Source organism: Miscanthus floridulus, chromosome 2, assembly GCF_019320115.1.
Source record: "Miscanthus floridulus cultivar M001 chromosome 2, ASM1932011v1, whole genome shotgun sequence".
NCBI lineage: Eukaryota > Viridiplantae > Streptophyta > Magnoliopsida > Poales > Poaceae > Miscanthus > Miscanthus floridulus.
In genome coordinates, this window is record NC_089581.1 from 2,067,811 (window position 1) to 2,087,666 (window position 19,856).

Sequence of the window (19,856 nt, forward strand, 5' to 3'; positions counted from 1 at the left end):
CAAGCCTATTCCAATCATGAATGACAATAGCAGCATCTACGGAGTCTCGAGAAGAAGAAAAAAGAATCCAAAATTTTGGCATCAATCAGAGGAAGAACCATACGAAAATCATCTTTAGCTATCGAATTCCGATTAAGAAAAAGCTAAAAAAGTCAATGACACGGCCTAATGTCTAATGGTTTCCCGGAGACCAACCAACAAGCAAGCCGCGCGCGAACAAACGCAGACATTCCTGTCCTTCTCTCTCTCGCCGCAGTCCCCACACATCAGCAGTGGTACCAACGCCCCCGGGAATTCCCCAAAATGGCCCTGGACCCCGACTCCTCGTCGCCGGCGCCGGCGCCGCCGCACCGGGACTGGTTCTTCCCGCCGGCGCCGCCGTTCCTGCCTTCCTCCAGGGCGCGGATCCCCAGGACGCCCTTCCCCTCCACCTACCGCTCCTCCAATCCCTACTCAGCCTACTCCCTCGCCGACCGCCGCCCGCCTCCTACCCCACGCTCCCGTTCCCGCTCTCCGCACCCACCGCCGGAGCAGCAGCAGCAGCTGACGCCGCCGCCGTCGACCCCTCCGTCCGCGCCGCGCCGCCGTGACCCCCGGTACGCCGGCGTCCGCCGCGAGGATGTCCGTACGGCTGCCTCCGAGCAAGCGGCGCCCCCGACGTCCGCGCCGGTGCACGGGAGGAAGCTCGCGGCGTCGGCGATCGCTCCGCGTTGGTCCGGGGTGCTCTCCGCGTTGGTGAGAAATGGGTGGACTCGCTGGGGTTTTACGTGCTTGACTTTTGTTGACTCGGGTTGTTTAATCGTGGAATCTGTTCGCCGCAGGTTATTTTACTGTGCCTGGCCTCCCTTCTCCGCCGGAACTTCTCGTTGCACGATCAGGTTTACCATCTGCAGGTACGGGACCACACTTAGTTACCTTGCACTACGTGAATTCGTGAAACACTTGTACATTCCTTTGATTGATTTTATACCCTGTTTCATTGCGATTGTTTCAGGAGCAGCTGGCTGTAGCTACTGCAAAACTTCAGGCATGCATTGTAGACCCCTCACTGGATACGAGCAGCATTAATCTGTTTTATCAGGATGCTAACAGTACCACGCAGAACAGAAGCCTTAAGAACCTCTCCCTGCTTATCTCGCTTTCGGTACTATACGCACCACTCCTCATTCTCAAGTACGTGGATCTTGTGTCAAAGATAAGGAGCTCACGTGACTCCGAAGAAGTTCCCATAAACAAGCGGTTTGCATACAGAGTCGATATATTTTTGTCACTTCATCCGTATGCTAAACCGTTGGTCCTGCTTGTTGCTACGTTGTTACTAATTGCTCTTGGTGGGCTGGCTCTGTATGGTGTGACTGATGATAGCTTATCTGATTGTCTTTGGCTTTCCTGGACCTTTGTTGCTGACTCGGGGAACCATGCCAATGCTGAGGGTTTTGGACCCAAGCTGGTTTCGGTTTCAATTAGTATTGGTGGGATGTTGGTTTTTGCTATGATGCTTGGTCTTGTCACCGATTCAATCTCTGAGAAGTTTGATTCTTTGAGGAAAGGAAGAAGTGAAGTCATAGAGCAGAGCCACACTCTAATTCTTGGATGGAGCGATAAGCTGGTAATCTTTGAATGAACCTTTGTTAATGTTTTCGTTCAATTTTTCTGTGTATGTTAGATGTATTGCTGTTCTCTTTGTTCTAATTCTTGGAATGTTGTACTACTCACTAATTTGTTTATTAAGAGCCCTATAAGGTTGTTTCACAGTTATTCCTATAATGGCAAAACCATATAGTATTTGTCATAGTATCGTGCATATTCCGAGATAATTTTGATGCACACTTTTGGCAACTTTGGTTCCCTGAAGCTAACTTACATAACTACTTTGTTACACGTCATCTTGTTATAAGAACAAAAGGTTGCATTTCTCCATATTTTATGGTGTAATCCCTTTCATTTGGTGGCAATAGGGATCTTTGCTGAACCAAATTGCCATTGCTAATGAAAGCTTGGGAGGTGGGACCATTGTAGTGATGGCTGAGAGAGACAAAGAGGAAATGGAAGCAGACATTGCTAAAATGGAGTTTGACTTGAAAGGAACAGCTGTAATATGTAGAAGTGGAAGCCCTCTGATACTCGCTGACTTGAAAAAGGTAAATACATACATTTAGACATACTTTTTCTCAGTCTTGAAATTTGATCTTCTGGCATCCTTGATTGTTAATATGAAATTATGGTCTGTTGACAGTGATAGGATGATTGTAATATACATGTAAGTTAGTTCCTGGATACCACTTCACTTCTTTCTATATGTGCTATTTTTCAACTAAATATCCCTTCATGCACAAGGTCTCAGTTTCAAAGGCGCGAGCAATTGTTGTTCTTGCTGAAGAAGGAAACGCTGACCAGGTAAGCTTCTCTGATCAAGCTATGCTGTTCTTGAAAGCTCTTCCGTACATCATTGCACCCTTTTTGCAGAGTGATGCACGGGCACTGCGAACAGTCTTGAGTTTGACTGGAGTTAAAGAGGGACTAAGTGGTCACATAGTAGTTGAGCTTAGTGATCTCGACAATGAAGTTCTAGTCAAACTTGTTGGTGGAGATCTTGTGGAAACGGTTGTCGCGCATGATGTGATTGGACGATTGATGATACAGTGTGCACGTCAGCCAGGCCTTGCTCAGGTTTCCTTCTAACCAACAATGAATACTAAATGCTGTCACTTTGTTTAGATAAGAATCCTTACTGGATATCCACATCCTTCTGTGTTTGCACCAGCACAAAATCAACCCACTAAGCTTAGTAGATGGAAATCTGACCATCTGGTTGTGCCTGTGACATTAAACTCATTAAAAGGAACTTCTTTTGGCATTCTGTTGGATTCTAGTTATTGTTCTGTTGCAAAATACTCATGTGCATCTAGAAGATCATTTAGTAAAGTCTGTTTACTAAGTTTAAAAAGGTACACGTGCCATAGAAACATTTTATATGCTTAACTTACAATCTTTCATTCAAGATTTCCGGACATACATGACCGCATGATCTGGTATATAGGCTATCTATTGCCATTCACATTTTTGATATCCTTCGTGCAAACTTTTTTTTCCAATTCCTCTTTTCTCTATACTTATTTTCTTTAGCTTAGAACCACAGATTTTTGTGAAACTAAACTAGTGGCTGTAGATTTTAGTCATACCTACATCTATAGAATTCTTACTATGATTATCTGTCTGATCGAATGCTAGTGATAGCTCAGGAATTTACATATAGTCGGGTACGCCCTTTGTAGTTAATAATTTCTTAATACTATTTGAAAGATCATTTGAGTTTAATACACAGATATGGGAAGATATTCTTGGTTTTGAGAACTGTGAATTCTACATTAAGAGATGGCCTAAGTTGGATGGAATGCGATTTGAAGATGTGCTGATTAGCTTTCCTGATGCTGTTCCATGTGGCATAAAAGTGGCATCTTATGGGGGCAAGATTATTTTAAACCCTGATGATTGTTATGTTTTGCAAGAGGGTGATGAGGTGATAGTAATTGCAGAGGATGATGATACATATGCCCCAGCACCATTGCCCAAGGTAATTCTTTTATTAGATGTAATGTTCTTTTTTCTATTATTCTAATCTGCAAGCAGTTGGTTCGATATTTTTCAGCGTAATGACTGTAATTTCAGTATTGATATTAAATCCTGTGATCTTCAGAATTTTGCAAGTTTTCCGTGGCAGTGTTGGACTGTTGGTAGCTATTAGTCTACTCGTTGCATTCCACAAATTGCTTCTGCTGGGTTTCAACTCTAGCCTACTGTTGCGATCACTACTCGTTCCTCTCAAGAAGTAATCGTGGGAGATGGGAGGGCGTGGCTTGGGTTCTCGGCGGCGAGCGCGCGACGCCGTCCTGAAGGCCGGCGTCGAACACAGAGCGACAATGGGTTTAGGAGCAAGAGAGATTAATTCAATCTCTAGCTGCCTTTTTCATTATTCCATCGTTTAGGCTATATAGCCGAGCGTTCCACACTTTACTGACTGACTAACAAACTCAAATGAATAACAAACGTGAATCTGAGATCCTAAACTCAAGGTACTGCTGGAGCCCGTGGCCGTGACCACCATGCAGCCGCATGTCCTCCGCGTACGTCGTTTGGCCCGTTCAGCCACGGCTCCGCTTGCGGCGCTGGTAGACGCGGCCCACCATAACATCACTCCCGCCGTCGACAAACAGCTCGTCCGCGAGCTGGAAGTCCGGGTAGGCCGCGCGGAACTCCTCAACCGGCTCCCAGGTGGCGTCAGCTTCCGGCAGCCCTGCCCATTGGATGAGCACGTGCCACACCCCGCGGCGCAGCTGAGCACGCATGGCACGTTCGGGAACCTCCAGAAGCTGACCGTTGCGCAGGGAGGCAGCGCCGGAGTGGTTGTCGGAGGCACACCATGGAAGGGCTTCAAGACGCTGACGTGGAAGACGTCGTGGATGCGGGCGCCGTCCGGTAGTTGCAGGCGGTAGGCGACGTCGCCAATGCGCTCCCGCACCTGGAACGGCCCAGCGTAGCGCGGGCTAAGCTTGCCGCGCCGGTCAGGCACAAGGGATTGGGCCGGACGATGAAGAAGGCGGAGTAGAACCCAATCCCCGACGTCGAACGTCAAGGCACGGTGGTGCGCGTCGTAGTAGCGCTTGGCGTAGTTCTGAGCCTGGAGAAGACGGTCGCGGACGTCGGCGAGGAAGGCGTCACGGTCCTGCAGGAGACCGTCCACCGTTGCAGTGCGCGCTATGGCCGGTGTGTAGGGAAGTAGCGCCGGTGGCGGCCGCCCGTAGACCACCTGAAATGGAGTCGTGCGCAGCGCCGAGTGGAACGCCGTGTTGTAGCAATATTCGGCCCAGGGGAGCCAGTCGAGCCACGCACGAGGCCGGTCGCCGGTGATGCACCTTAAGTACATTGCGATAGTCTTGTTCACCGCCTCGGACTGCCCGTCGGTCTGCGGATGGAAGGCGGTGCTCATGCGGAGCTGCACCCCGGCCATCTTGAAGAGGTCCCTCCAGACATGTCCTGTGAAGACAGGGTCGCGGTCGCTCACGATCGAGATCGGAAACCCGTGAAGGCGAACCACGTCGTTGAAGAACGCGCGCGCGACTGATGACGCCGTATAAGGGTGGCCCAAGGGAAGGAAGTGCGCGTACTTGGAAAAGCGGTCCACCACGGTGAGGATCACGCTCTTGCCGTTCACCTTGGGAAGGCCTTCAACAAAGTCGATCGAAATGTCAGACCAGACCTGTGTGGGGACGTCGAGAGGCTGCAGTAGCCCGGCCGGGTGCAGGGCCTCCGTTTTGTTCTTCTGGCACGTCGGGCAGGAGCGGACGAAGTCCCAGACCACAACGCGGTCGTGATCCACGGCGAAGTCGCGGCGTAGTCGTTGGAGCGTCCTCTGGACGCCTTCATGCCCTGCCGTGTGCGCGAGCTGAAGCACCACCTAGAGCAGGTTGGACGTCGGGGGCACATAGACGCACGCGCCCTTGAGGATTAGGCCGTCCTGGACGTGCCATGGCTCGCCGCGTGTAGTGGCGATGGAGTCGCGCAGCTGGCGCAGTTGCGCATCGGCCTGCAGCTCCGCGCGGAGGTCGTCGAAGAGGCTGAACGTCGGTGCGGACAGCACGGCCAGGTGCTCGACATCGTATTGGCGCCGAGACAAAGCATTGATCCATTGGTGCTGAGGCACCGTCGATAGGCGCTGGTCGAGCATATATTTCAGCGCGTAGTGATCCGTGCGCACGACGAACTGGCGACCCCAGAGGTAGGGCCGCCAATGGCGAACCGCCTGCACGAGCCCAATGAGCTCACGCTCGTACGCCGCCACCTTCAAGTGCCGCGCGGCGAAGGTCTTGCTGAAGAACGCCAGCGGTCCAGCGCCTTGGTGGAGCACGGCGCCGAAGCCTGTCCCGGAGGCGTCGCAATCCACCATGAAGGCCTTGGTGAAGTCGGGGAGGTGCAGCACTGGCGCCGTGGACAAAGCCTCCTTGAGCGCGGCGAACGCCGCGGTCGCCTCGTCGGTCCAGCGGAACCCCTCCTTGCGAAGAAGTTTGGTGAGGGGCACGGCCACCGTGCCGAAGTCCTTGATGAAGCGCCGGTAGTACCTGGCGAGGCCGAGGAAACCGCGCAAGCCGCGCGCCGACGCTGGCTGTGGCCAGGAGGCCACGGCCTCCACCTTGTCACCGTCCATGGCCACCCCGGACGCCGAGATGACATGGCCGAGGTAGGCCACGGAGGACGTGGCGAAGGCGCACTTGGAGCGTTTGATCCGGAGTTGGTGCTCGTGTAGGACGGTGAAGACGGCGCGCAGGTGTTGCAGGTGCTCGGTCCACGTCTTGCTATAAATCAATATGTCGTCAAAAAACACCAGGACGCACTTACGAAGGAAGGGTTGCAGGACCGCGTTCATCAGGCTTTGGAACGTCGCCGGCGCGTTGGTGAGGCCGAACGGCATCACGAGGAACTCAAAGTGCCCGTGATGCGTCCGGAATGCGGTCTTCTCGATGTCATCCGGGTGGACGCGCACCTGATGGTAGCCGGCGCGCAGATCAAGTTTGGTGAAGAACCGTGCGTCGTGCAGCTCGTCGATGAGTTCCTCCACCACAGGGATGGGGAACTTGTCCTTCACCGTATGGTCGTTGAGAGCGCGGTAGTCCACGCAAAAGCGCCACGTCGCGTCGGCTTTCTTGACGAGGAGTACGGGCGCGGAGAAGGGCGACGTGCTGGGACGTATGAGGCCCTGCTCCAGCATGGTCTTGCACTGCGCCTCCAGCTCGTCCTTCTGGAGCTGGGGATAGCGGTACGGACGGACCGCCACGGGCGCTGTGTTTGGCAGCAAGTGGATCCGATGGTCACAGGCGCACGGTGGCGGCAGGCCCGACGGTGGCTTGAAGATGTCGGCGAAGGACTCCAGGAGACGGTCGAAGAGGGCGGGCTCGGTGCCGGTCGCGACGTGGAGGCGCCCAGTGGGAGGAATGTCGGTCCGCGTGGACCCGATCCCCTTCCACAAGACGCGCTTGTCGTGGTGCCATAAGGCCATGCAGAGGTCGTCAAAGTCCCATAGAATGGGGCCCAACGTGCGCAGGTACTTGACGCCCAACACCATGTCATAGCAGTCGAGCGGTATGGCGTAGCAGTCGACGTTGAAGTACTCGTCGCCGATGCGGATGGCGACGTCGTGGGCGAGGCCGCGACAAGCGACGCGGTCCCCGTTAGCGACCACCACATGGGCGCCTTGGCTGTCGTTGAAGTGGAGGCCTATGTGGCGCGCCGCCCCCGAGCTGATGAAGTTATGTGTCGACCCGGAGTCGATGAGGGTCATGAGCTCGTAGTTGCCAATGGACACCCGGACCTGCATCGTGTCTTCAGTCCGGATGCCGGTGATCGCCGAGAGGGAAATGAGCGGCGGAAGCTCGTCCCGCGACTCCCCGGGGGCGTGGTCTTCATCCGGCAGGGGAGGCTCGGTGTCGTCGAAGTCGGTGACCTCCAGGTAGAACAGGCGCTGACACTTGTGCCCGCGCACGTACTGCTCATCGCAGTTGTAACACAGGCCCTGCCGCCGACGTTCCGCCATCTCCGTGGGCGAGAGGTGACGGAACGGATGTGGAGGCGCGGGCAGCGACGCCGGTGCCGCGTTCACAGGCGCGGCCGGGGCTGGAGGTGCCGGTGCCGGCAGCGCGGGCAGCTGAGGACGCGCCGGAGGGCGCGGTGGGCGAGCAGCAGCGGGCGCCGCCTGTGTTCCGGCGCGCCGTTCGTAGGCACGGGCCAAGCCCATGGCGCGCTGAAGATCCGTAGGGCCTTGTAGCTCGACGTCGGTGCAGATCGGGTCCGAAAGGCCACCGGTGAAGAGCTGGACCTGCTGGAGCGGAGAGAGTGGCCCGGCGTGCGCCATCCGGGCCTGGAACGCCTCCTGGTACCCAGCCACCGAGCCCGGAAACGGCAGCCGCGCCAAGTCGGCGAGGTGGTTGGTGGCGAGCGGCGGTCCGAAGCGCTGGTGGCAGAACGCTTTGAAGAGGGGCCAGGAGATGTTGCTGACGTCTCCGGCGTCGCGCTCCAGCATGCAGTACCAGTGCTGGGCCACGCCGTTCATGTGGAACGACGCGAGCCACACCTTGTCGACCTCCGGCGTGCGCTGGGCGCGGAAGAAGTGCTCACACTTGTTCAGCCACGCCAGAGGGTCGTCCGCCCCGTCGAACGTCGGGAAGGACAGCTTCTGGAAGCGGGGTACGCCACGGGCGTCCGGGTGGCCGGTGGCCCTCGTAGTGCCCCGGCACGCCGCGGTCGTCGGAGTAGGCGCGACCGTCGGAGTAGCTGTCGTAGTGGTTCGTCGGTGGCGGTGCACTGAACGTCGGCAGCGGCGATGGCGAATGCGGAAAAGGGATCTGGGTAATGGGCAGCGGAGCGGACGGTACCTGGGGCGCAGGCAGCGCCGTGGTGTGGATCACGACGGACCCGGTGGTGGCCGCTGCCGCGCCGTCGCCGCCGGAAGGCCACCGTAGCCCGGGATGCCGTAGGGAAATGACACCAGGGGTGGACTGCTCGCGGACAGTCCAGTGACGGACGACGAGGTGCGCCCCTCCAGAGCGGAGAGGCGCGTGGCGAACTGCCCCATCTGGCGCTGCAGTCCAAGGATGGCGGCGGTGAGCGGATTGGAGGCGGAGGACTCCGCCGTGGCAGGCGACGCAGTGGTGGTGGGTGCGGTGGTGGTGGTGCTGGGAAGGCCAGAGGTGGGCACACCGGTCATCGGACCTGACATCTCTGATACCAGATTGTTGCGATCACTACTCGTTCCTCTCAAGAAGTAATCGTGGGAGATGGGAGGGCGTGGCTTGGGTTCTCGGCGGCGAGCGCGCGACGCCGTCCTGAAGGCCGGCGTCGAACACAGAGCGACAATGGGTTTAGGAGCGGGAGAGATTAATTCAATCTCCAGCTGCCTTTTTCATTATTCCATCGTTTAGGCTATATAGCCGAGCGTTCCACACTTTACTAACTGACTAACAAACTCAAATGAATAACAAACGTGAATCTGAGATCCTAAACTCAAGGTACTGCTGGAGCCCGTGGCCGTGACCACCATGCAGCCGCATGTCCTCCGCGTACGTCGTTTGGCCCGTTCAGCCACGGCTCCGCTTGCGGCGCTGGTAGACGCGGCCCACCATAACACCTACCCCAACTTGTTTGGGACTTAAAGGCTTTGTTGTTGTTGTTGTTGTTGTTGTTGTTGTTGTTGTTGTTGCATTCCACAAACTATATTGTATTACCATTGAAATGGTCTGCCTCCAGGTTCTGTTATATAATCTGTCAATTATATATCTATAACTCTTCCATTGATCTATTCTTATCTTTGAAACTTACTGCATCAATGGTTTTTGAGAGTAGAGTATATACATTTGTGAGCGTTTTAATTATTTATAATTTTTTAATATTTTGTTGACAATTGGTATCTCAGTCATTGCACATAGACTATTTAATTTTTTTTTAGATCAATTCCGTAGTGGTAGACTCTCTTCACTAGTGTTCAGGAGGTCCTGGGTTCAAACCAGCCTCTTTGCAAATTTTGCGAGGGTAAGGCTATTTTAGAAATTCCCTTACCCCAAAGGCCCAAACCCATAGTTGGGAGCTTTGGCATTTAGATCTATTCCACAGTGTAAGAGTCTCTTCACTAGTGTTCAGGAGGTCCTGGGTTCGAACCAACCTCTTTGAGCACCTTCTGGAATTACTTCCTTCCCTAGTTTGATCAGTAGGATTGTATGCTTAATAACAGCAGTCAGCACAAAGCAGCAGATTGAACTGTAGCTTCTGCTCAAATGAAGCTTTATTTCCTTGGTGTCGTGATTTGCAATTTATCCATTCCCTTCCCATTTTGATCATCGAGTACCGTTGGTGCAGCCACCTTTTGCTGTGTTATGTTTTACAGACAACAGTCTAATGCTTGTTATCACTTCTTGAAACCATAAAACTAGAATAAACATAGACACTGCACATATGTGTAACATCCCATAAGCAAAGTCAATCTTATCATTCAGGTTAAAGAGGCTGTTTACATAGACATTGTTCATCCTGAAAGAAAGCCTCAGAAGATTCTTCTTTGTGGATGGCGACGGGATATAGATGATATGATTGCGGTAAGTTCTTTCTTTGAAGCTCCTAATTCCTTTTCTTCTGTTAAATTGTGCAGGTTAGGAGAGGGTATCTGCCTAAAGATTTTGTTGTTCCAAAGTCTCCAGAAAGAATATTGTTTTGTGGTTGGCGCCGTGATATAGAAGATATGATAATGGTAACTTGATGACGGATCCAAATCGAGTTCATTTGCATGTGATGGAGACATTTGTAGCAAAAGGATTTGGAGGCAGAACTTACCTGTGCCATTACTTCTAAATATATAGTATTTCTTCCTGTTATGAATTTGATTATGTTTAATTAATATCACAGCTGCAATGCTGATAGAAGGTGGTATTAAGGCCTTAATTTGTTTTGGTTGAGAACATATTTTAAACTTGGTTGTTGATATCAATCCAGGTACTTGATGCTTTCCTAGCGCCAGGATCAGAGTTGTGGATGTTTAATGATGTCCCTGAGGTTGACAGAGAAAGAAAGCTGATTGATGGAGGTCTGGACTTCAGTCGCCTCGATAATATTACTTTGGTGCATCGTGAAGGAAATGCTGTTATTCGCCGTCACCTGGAGAGCCTTCCTTTAGAATCATTCGATTCTGTAAGTTCTGAGAAATTATATTGTACCCTGCTAATTCCAATGACTATAGTTGGTTGATGCTTGAAAGCAAAATGCAGATCCTGATTTTGGCAGATGAATCTGTAGAAGATTCAGCAATCCAAGCTGACTCGAGGTCACTTGCGACGTTACTGCTGATCAGAGATATTCAGGTTTCTTTCTAGAACAGAGAATGGTTAAATTATTTATGGTTTTCTTGTTATTGATATCATCTTCGGGTCACATGCAATCATCTTCGATCATGTTTTTGTGATAAATATATTCCATGCTGTCTTTCTTTCCTAATGTTATACTAAACTCTTCACAAGAACTGAAGATTTCTCATTTCTTAATTACTGCAGGCAAAACGTCTTCCATACAAGGAATCATTGGTTTCACATGTTTCCCGAGGGACCTTTTCTGAAGGTTCTTGGATAGGGGAGATGCAACAAGCATCTGACAAATCTGTCATAATCAGTGAAATTTTGGACCCCAGGACAAAAAATTTGTTGTCAATGTCAAAAATTAGTGACTATGTTCTTTCAAATGAACTAGTGAGCATGGCATTGGCAATGGTCGCAGAGGATCGACAGATAAATACTGTCTTGGAGGAGCTCTTCGCCGAACAGGTACAATTCTTGAAGTTGATGGTTGCATGGTCAAATCACTTTTTACTGGCCTAGAAATTTACCTCTCAAAAGTCAGAAGTATTAATCTGCATTCAATCTGCTATCCTTATCATATTTCAATCCCTAACATATATGCAAATAATATTGAGCTTATAATTTGCACAGTAGATGGATCTAATGCCTAGTAAGTTAACTGAATTATTAGAGCTTTATATATGACACGGATATTGTATACTAGGTTAACTTTACCTATCAAATCTCATCTGTAGACTGAAGTCTTTGGACTATTACAATTAGACAGTTTTGTTCAAGTTCACTTTTTTCGCTTTGTTCTTTATTAGAATTATTCTTCTTCTCATGTTTTAGTTTGCCAGATTATATTTCTAAGCCAGCAGCTTGATTTTTGAATCATGTGTCTTGTCATGTTTCTGTCTGATTAATATCTGGGTTTGCAACTGCACCCTTTACAGGGAAATGAAATGCAAATACGACCTTCCGATCTTTACCTTAGAGAAGAAGAGGAGTTAAATTTCTTTGAGGTCATTCTGCGAGCTAGACAGAGGAAAGAGATTGTCATTGGGTACCGTCTTGAGGCAGCTGAGCGTGCCATAATCAATCCAACAGACAAAGTTTCAAGGCGAAGGTGGTCACCCAAGGATGTTTTTGTTGTTATATCCGAGAAAGAATGAACTTCATCAAATCACAGTTAACATGAGAGCAAGCTCCTGACCAGTGACCACACCTAAGGAAGAACAAGCAACTGCAACTAGCGCAGAGAGCTGTTTGATTCAGATGCGCATTTAGCAGAAGGCAAGCGCTGAGCGCGAAGGAGCAAAGCATGATCAGATTTTGGATCAGTCTAGATGGATACCTCAGGTTGCCTTTTACAAATATGGCTTAAACTAAAAAAGGATGTGAACAGAATAGGCAGCACATGCTTTGGAAGTTTGGATCGATCCAGTTCATTTGTATATTCTCGTCTGTGTAAGTTCCACATAAACAACGAGCAAAGCATGACCCTGGCATAAGCTTAGGGCTTAAAGCTATTGAGTGTTGATACTGAGCGGGAATTCAATTTTCCAGTGAGGCTGTTGTACCCTGGCTATAGAGTATAGACCACAGCGATAGTTCAGCATGACAGTTCCATTACTTAGGCTGTTCAGCATTTTGTACAAATTGAGGAAACCATATTTGTCCTTATGTTAGGAACAATTTTGATGTATTTTGTCAAAAACATGAGATGCCAGTAAGTTCATGTAAATATATGTCACTGGAAGATCATCTGTGGACACATTTTATGATGTTTACAGTTTAGTTAGGTCATATCAGTTTATAATTCGTCACCAAAGGTATGCTAGATGCCAATACTGTGATAAAATGGCACACGGTAAGCCAATTTTAAGGCTGGATTAGCTATGGTTTCTTTGGACTGAAGCTGGAGGACATTTTTGTTACGAGATGTTCTTTTTCTTTGTTTATTGTGAGCTGATGAGTTGTGCAACATCCAGCATTGGAGTTATAACGGTCTAATTAATCATTCCTGCATCTTTCTCCTTGTAAAATTAACGTGAATGTATTATTGCCGCAAAACGTGAAGTCCCCGTATTTTTTTTCACTTTTTTTCCCTTCCTGCGGAAACAACCTCAGACATTAACAAAATTATCACGGCGCCTCTTTGGGCTTTGGCCCTTCTTGACCCCTAGTAGCAATAGTGAGATTTAACTTTTTACCATTATAATGATGGACTCCTCCTCAGATAGCATCTCAACGGTTGCCGCTATGTTTTCACCAGCAAAGACGGAAAACAGATACAAAAATACCACTTTTACTCACGTGGCATGTGCCAGCAGGATCCAAGTCAGCGTACGGGTGTCAAATGTCTCTCCTACCCCTGCTCTCTTCCTACTCCCAGCGCGTTCGTCATCGGTGTCCTGATATGATCCTGTGGCCGTCCGTGCCCACGCACGCCTCACCCTTAGGATGCTTGTACGAGCCACAAGGCTGTCGAGGGTCTGGCCATGCACCCATCGGGCCCTCGGGTGCACCCGTGCGGTTGGTGCTGCTCGTTCGCGGGCATCCCGAAGAGCCCCGACTCCCCGAGCACCACGCGCTCCCGGCAGGGGACGACGACGAGGGCCATGAAGTAGCTGAGCTCAGCATTGCGGAGGCCCAGCGTGGTGCGCAACACGCTGTTGACGGCGTCCGACAGGCGGCCCAGCAGCGACGCGAGCTCCTCGGTGCGCCTCTCCACCTCCTGCACCACGGCGCGCACAGCCACCTCGTTGGCGCCCTCGCCGCGATCGTGCAGCGCCGTCGTGAGCCTTCGGACGGCCTCGTCGACGGAGCCAACCTCGCCGGCGCCGAGCGCCACGAGCTGGCTGGACATCGCGTTGAACGGCTCCGCCCAGGGTAGGTCGCCATTGGAGACCCGGGGAAGGTGGCTGTGGCGGGTCCTCCGACGAGGATGGCGGCCGCGGCTGCTGCCGAAAAGCCGCCCACGGGGCTGCTCGAACAGGAGCGAAGGGACTAGCCGCATCCCCTCGTTGGGCTTGACAACGACGACCATGGCGGCGGCGTCTTCTGCGGCGCCGGCGCGACACAGCTGCGCGAAGCTCCAGCACGGCTTTAGGCTCCAGCGCCCCCACGACCTCATGCTCCAGCACCGCCACTTGCGAGCACCATGTCGACAACATGCTCCGTTCCTCCGTCGCGGCTGTCCCGGCGGAGTCGCCACCCTTGACGAGGTCCAGTGCGCTGCCTTCAGGGCGCAGTGCTACAGCGTGGTGTCACCGTTGCGTGGTGTTGCCGTCTCCTTGGCCGCCTCGCTGCCGGCCCCCGCGTCGAGGACACGGACCACGGACGCGATGACGCCGCCGCCGACCAAGTCCCCCCTATGTGCGTCGGACCCGACGATCACCGAGACCGCCTCCAGGGCCTCCTCTTCGGGTCCCTCGCTGCTCTCGGTGTCATCGTCCTCGTCGTGAGCGCCGCCGTCGCCCTTCTTCGCTGGGGACCCGCTCCTCGACGAGCTCCAGCTACAGGGGCAACCGCGGTCATTTGTCACCCTCATGCTGCCTTAGATTCCATCTGAACTGACGCGCTGTGGTGTCACATGTGTAAAAGGGGCAATTCTATATCTCTTCTCTTGCTCGCCAAAAGTCGTATTGCCACTGAAATTTCAGCAGGTGCCTAAATCTCCCGTAGTAGTAGCCCAAACTTCTCTTCTTCCCCACTTTGCCTGCGGCGGCGCTCTCTGGACTCTGGGGCCTGGCCCGTTCGTCTCAACGAAGCACTCACACGGTCACACCTCCGGCCACCACGAAGCAATCGCCGTTACTCTCTCGGTGTCCTCATCTTCCTGCTCTCTCCAGCCGGACTCGGATTGACTACTTCTCTCGTCGGTAAGCAACCCTAGCTCGTTTGAATCACTGACGATGACTGGATTCTATTGTCCCCAAGAGTTCGTTCGCGTGATTCCGCCTCTGATTGCGTCGTGGATTAGCAGGGGGCAACCATGATGGAGGTGGGTTTGAACCCGGGGGAGGAGCTGGACTTTGGGGGCAATCAGGAGGACGACGACGACGCGGGGGACATCTCCCCCGGCAGCAAGGAGCTGGCCGCCATGGTGGAGGCGGCGGCCGCGGCGGAGACAGTCGAGCTTGACGACGGCGTCGTCGGCGCCGGTGTCGAGGCGGCCGCCACCTCCGCCGCCGCGTCGTCGTCGTTGTCACTGGCGGCGCAGTACGGGGACGACCGCACGCCGCGGGACGGGATGGTGTTCAAGTCCTACGAGGAGGTGCTCAACTTCTACAAGCGCTACGCCCTGCGCACGGGATTCGGCGTCTGCGTCAAGAAGTCCTCCTTCACCAAGGCCGGCCTCTGCCGCCGCCTCGTCCTCGTCTGCAACAAGTGGGGCACCGGCAAGGAGGACGCCTGCTACCAGGCCAGGCCCACGGCCAAGACCAACTGCCAGGCCACCGTCGTCGCCAGGCTCTGGGTGGACAACTTGCTGCACCTCACCGATGTGAACCTCGAGCACAACCACGCGCTCAACCCATCCGCCGCGCGCTTCCTCAGGTGCTACAAGACGCTGCCTAGTGGGCTGAGCAAAGATCTCGTGGTGAGGGCTGCCAGAGGAGAATGCTCGGCGGCGGGTGACATCGATGTCCCGATATTTGATGAGTGGGGGCGGCTTAAGATGGGGGAAGCTGATGTCGTGGCCATCAACGGTTTCTTCGCCGAGATGCAGGCAAAGCTGCCAAACTCCTTCTATGTCATGGACTTTTATGTGGAGGGCCATCTGAGGAGTGTTCTCTGGGCTGATTCCAGATCCAGGGCAGCGTATCAGTATTTCAGCGATGCTGTTTGGATTGATACGACATGCTTAAGGAACAAGTATCATGTCCCACTCGTTTCATTTCTGGGTGTCAATCATCATGGTCAGCTTGTATTGTTAGGCTGTGGATTGCTGTCAGATGAGAGTACAGAGAGCTTCTTGTGGCTGTTCAGGTCATGGTTAACTTGTATGAAGGAACGGCCTCCAAATGCCATAGTTACTGATGAATGTGTGGCGATAAAAGCCGCAGTTCGAGAAGTGTTTCCAAAGACACGCCATAGAATAAGTGATTGGCATGTAGTGAGGAGTATTTCAGAGAAAATAGGTGACTTGCCAGAATATGAAGCGTTGAGAACCGATTTGGTCACTGTAATATATGATTCTTTGATCGACAGTGAGTTTGAGGCAAGGTGGAAGAACTGGGTTGATAGATTTGGCCTTCAGGATAATGCATGGATCGCCTTTCTGTATGAGAATCGGCACTTGTGGGCCCCTGCCTTCCTCAAGGACACCTTCTGGGCTGGGCTCTGTACCGTTAGCCAGCGTGAAAGTCCAAGTACATTTTTTGAGGATGTACTTAGTTCAGAGACCACATTGGTGACGTTCCTTGCCAGCTACATGACACATTTGGATAACAGATACAAAATGGAGCAACAAGATGATTTTGATTCATTAAATAGCAGCAGGGTCCTGATATCAAAGTACCAAATGGAAGAACAGCTATCCAGATTGTACACCTTGAATATGTTTATGAAGTTCCAGGATGAGCTAAAGGCAACCATGCATTGTCAAGTTCAGCTGGATGGGTCAGCATCTTCTTTTATAGTTATTGATTTGACTGAAGCAGGGAGTGAAATGCTGAATAAAAAGTACGAGGTTGTTCACTATATGGCGACAAACAGGATGGAGTGTAATTGTGGCCTATTTCAGTTTAGTGGTATTGTTTGTCGGCATGCATTATCTGTGCTTAAATGGCAGCAAGTATACGACATCCCCCCTTGTTATGTACTTAACAGGTGGCGGGCTGACTTCAAGCAGTTGCACTACCCAGATAATCCATCAAAGGATTTAGCAACAAGTAATCACGTCGAGCGTTATGATTACATTTCTTTGCAGTTTCTTCGTCTCGTTGAGATTGGGATGACATCAGACGAGAAGTATAGGCATGCAGTAAGGCTTCTTAAAGACATCAAAGAAACCCTTCTTGATGATAATCTGTGCCGTGATTTGGAGCAGAAACTTACACCAGCTGAGCATGCAATTGTGAATGGTGACAACCATACACAACCTGGTTCATCTGAGGGTGGTCCAGCGAAAAAGCGGCGAGGACGTCCTCCTAAAAAGAATAAAGAGATAAACGTGGATTCCATGGTAAACCAGTATGGGAATAAGGTGTTTCCTTACTTGTATTGTGTGCATGCTTTGCATCATTTCGTTGTTGGTGCTAACCGATTTTTATTTTGTCGTGTGGCAGGACTCCTTACTAGTATCCTCAGACGTAACTCAGAAGGGTGCTTTTCATTCTGCTTCAACTACCTCAAACCTTGGTACCCATGTCCGGACACATGGCATTGGTGATCTCATGGTAATCATTTTTCTTCATAATTGGTTCCCAGTTCCCAGTCCTTTATCATAAAATAAGATTCTTGATAGTATATTTACTTTCAACTGTGCTTCTTACAGGAAGAAGTCCATCCAAGTGAGCTGTCATTTGACAGCCGTTATGGGGTGCAATCTGGCCCCTCGCATCATTTTGGTAACCAGCTAAATGCTGGAAACACTTTACAGGTTCGTTCTTTGCAATGCTGTACTTGCATTAATGCTTTTTCATTTTCGATTTTTCTTGAATAAAATATGCACAACAAAGGAAACGACTTAAAATATTTTCTCCAAATTGGGCAGTTTGGCCAATCTACATCAGCAGCAGAGCACTCTAGGGTTCAGTGGGTGTTTCCTAATGGCATGTATCAGGTGAATGAACTTTGCAGTTTCTTCATTATGTTTTAGAGCCAACTGATGCAAGTCATTAAACTTTAGTGATTGGCATATATACTGACGCATTGTATAAATGTAGGATGACCAAGTGACTTACGGCAGACGGACATCATAGCAATTGGACTCAGGGTCCAGGGTTTGCCATTTCAGGTTTCTTTCTCTTGAGATTTTTTCCCCTGTATATGCCATGTTGAGATGCTAGATAAATCATGTTTGTCTTGCAAGTTAATATACTAGCCATTGCTTCTTCAGTAGAGGAGTGACTGAAACTTTGTTGAAATTTTAGTATTTTACTTATGAACCCTGTAGAACAGGAAGGTCATGAAAATCTGCTTAAGAGCTCCATTGGCATATATAGTATTTGTTAGTACAAGGGAAGCTTTTATGCGTTTAAGTAGAAAGTTTTCATCTAAGCGGCATTCAGTGAGCTATATTTTCAAGCTCTGTGACCATTTTCTGATTATTTTAATTAATGCTGCTTGTCCTGCATGAAATGTGCAGGTAATCCGGTCAGGGATCCTCTGTTTGGACTTTGGAGCAGCGAGGACTTCAGGATGCTCCATTGTGCTGGAATGTTGAGCCTTGGAAATGCATGCTGTGACTGGCTGCCTGCTCTGGGTGGTTTCTTTTGTAGGAACATAGCATCAATCTTACCCAACATGTATATACACACGCATCATCTCAGATAGAAACCCGTCAGTAGGAAGTGCTGAGCTAAACTCCGGACGATACAAGGCGTGGTTAGCGGCGGACAAGAAACTGAGAGCTTCGTTTTCTTTTTGTTGATGCAATTTTGCCTCATGATGATCAGCTAAAAAGGGAGGAATATCCATGCTCTTCCTCTGGGAAAGTCGCAAAAAACAATCACACTTTATCATCTTTGCCCACTTATCATCTTTGCTCCTTACATAAAAATCACGTGCGTCAGGCATGGATAGGGATGAAAACGGTATAGATATTTTTTTTTGACCGTATTTGAAACCGAATCTGTTTAGAGGGGTTGAGATCTCTCCGTATCCGAGTCCGGATATCTGACATTTGATACCGTATCCGAATATTCAAATCGTATATTTATGATGTCGATATCCAATCGTATTCTATCCGACATAGTTGACACTATCCGTATTTGAATCCAAATCCGGACAGAAATATAAAAACAAATGTAATATCGGTGATATCTGTCCGTATCCGATCCGTTTTCATCCCTGTCCGATCCGTTTTCATCCCTGGACATGGAGCATCGTGCAACGAAGCCTGCACACTGAAGTTTAGAAGAGAGATGCCGGTTTATCTGACATGGCACCCAAAGTTTTTGGGCATCGATGACCGCCACTGCGGCTGCTCTACTACCAATTTCTTATGACTAAGGCTGTGTTTAGTTCACGAAATAAAAATTTTTGGATGTCACATTGGATGTTTCGGGAATGTCGGAAGGGGTTTTCGGATACTAATAAAAAAACTAATTACATAGTTTGCCTGGAAACTGCGAGACGAATTTATTAAGCCTAATTAATCCATCATTAGCGTAGGTTAGTTACTGTGGCACTTATGGCTAATCATGGACTAATTAGTCTTAAAACATTCGTCTCGCGATTTCCAACCAAACTGTGTAATTAGTTTTTTTTAATCTATATTTAATACTTCATGCATGTGCCGCAAGATTCGATGTGATAGTTTGGGGTGAAAATTTTTAGGAACTAAACCAGGCCTAAACTTCAACGGCCAAATTGTTGATGGCACATCAAATATTTTTTTTAAAAAATTTGGCACAAGATGCAAAAGGAAGCACTCCAACTAATGCAGTGCTTCCCAGAACCAAAAGCTCAATCGTGTACCAAGCCTGGAATCGTGCTTTAACAATTTCTAGCACCCCTAGACACAAACGCTGATTATTAGGACAACTTTAGTCATGGTATATTATTGTGAAGAGCTGCAAAGTTTACCACGTGAGGTGCTGGGATAGCCAAAAAAAAAAAGTTTGGTTTATCTAAAAACTCTACCGAGTAGGGCCATGAGAAATAAAATAATCTTCAGTTTTTTTCCTTAGCCGAGGATCTTAGGGAATTTTTTTGATATAATATTATTTAAATAAATAATTATAAATTTATATGAGACTTTTAAGGAACTGTAAATCTACTAGTACCCTATCGGCAATTGGGCTGCCAATAGGGGAC

General features: G+C 50.1%; 2 protein-coding genes across 4 annotated transcripts; both read left to right on the plus strand.

The window, feature by feature from the left end:
• Positions 1-194: 194 nt before the first annotated feature.
• On the plus strand, positions 195-12,846 carry LOC136514825 (probable ion channel CASTOR). 2 transcript variants are annotated; one of them, XM_066508537.1, is made up of 12 exons: positions 195-735; positions 822-893; positions 995-1,609; positions 1,959-2,141; positions 2,338-2,397; positions 2,467-2,670; positions 3,326-3,574; positions 10,038-10,136; positions 10,531-10,725; positions 10,803-10,895; positions 11,085-11,351; positions 11,822-12,846. In XM_066508537.1, exons 1-12 carry the CDS (start codon positions 304-306, stop codon positions 12,038-12,040), a joined length of 2,688 nt encoding a protein of 895 aa, XP_066364634.1. In that variant the 5' UTR covers positions 195-303; the 3' UTR covers positions 12,041-12,846. The 2 variants fall into 2 exon arrangements, with proteins under 2 accessions (XP_066364634.1, XP_066364624.1); XM_066508527.1 differs by lacking the exon at positions 10,038-10,136 and adding an exon at positions 10,190-10,288 and having other exon boundaries at positions 11,822-12,844.
• Positions 12,847-14,497: 1,651 nt separating this feature from the next.
• LOC136537613 (protein FAR1-RELATED SEQUENCE 6-like) lies at positions 14,498-18,703 on the plus strand. 2 transcript variants are annotated; one of them, XM_066529557.1, is made up of 7 exons: positions 14,498-14,752; positions 14,857-17,079; positions 17,162-17,272; positions 17,371-17,475; positions 17,590-17,658; positions 17,762-17,832; positions 18,184-18,703. In XM_066529557.1, exons 2-6 carry the CDS (start codon positions 14,866-14,868, stop codon positions 17,795-17,797), a joined length of 2,535 nt encoding a protein of 844 aa, XP_066385654.1. In that variant the 5' UTR covers positions 14,498-14,752; positions 14,857-14,865; the 3' UTR covers positions 17,798-17,832; positions 18,184-18,703. The 2 variants fall into 2 exon arrangements, with proteins under 2 accessions (XP_066385654.1, XP_066385655.1); XM_066529558.1 differs by having other exon boundaries at positions 14,499-14,752; positions 14,857-17,058; positions 18,184-18,702.
• The last annotated feature ends 1,153 nt before the right edge of the window (positions 18,704-19,856 follow it).

Excerpts from the sequence above, each read along its gene's own strand:
- LOC136514825 (XM_066508537.1), top strand. The coding sequence starts at position 304 with ATGGCCCTGGACCCCGACTCCTCGTCGCCGGCGCCGGCGCCGCCGCAC. Across the intron at positions 2,142-2,337 it reads TACTCGCTGACTTGAAAAAG|GTCTCAGTTTCAAAGGCGCG; the intron begins GTAAATACATAC and ends TTCATGCACAAG. Across the intron at positions 10,137-10,530 it reads ATATAGATGATATGATTGCG|GTACTTGATGCTTTCCTAGC; the intron begins GTAAGTTCTTTC and ends ATATCAATCCAG.
- LOC136537613 (XM_066529557.1), top strand. The coding sequence starts at position 14,866 with ATGATGGAGGTGGGTTTGAACCCGGGGGAGGAGCTGGACTTTGGGGGC. Across the intron at positions 17,273-17,370 it reads ATGGCATTGGTGATCTCATG|GAAGAAGTCCATCCAAGTGA; the intron begins GTAATCATTTTT and ends TGCTTCTTACAG. Across the intron at positions 17,659-17,761 it reads TTCCTAATGGCATGTATCAG|GATGACCAAGTGACTTACGG; the intron begins GTGAATGAACTT and ends GTATAAATGTAG.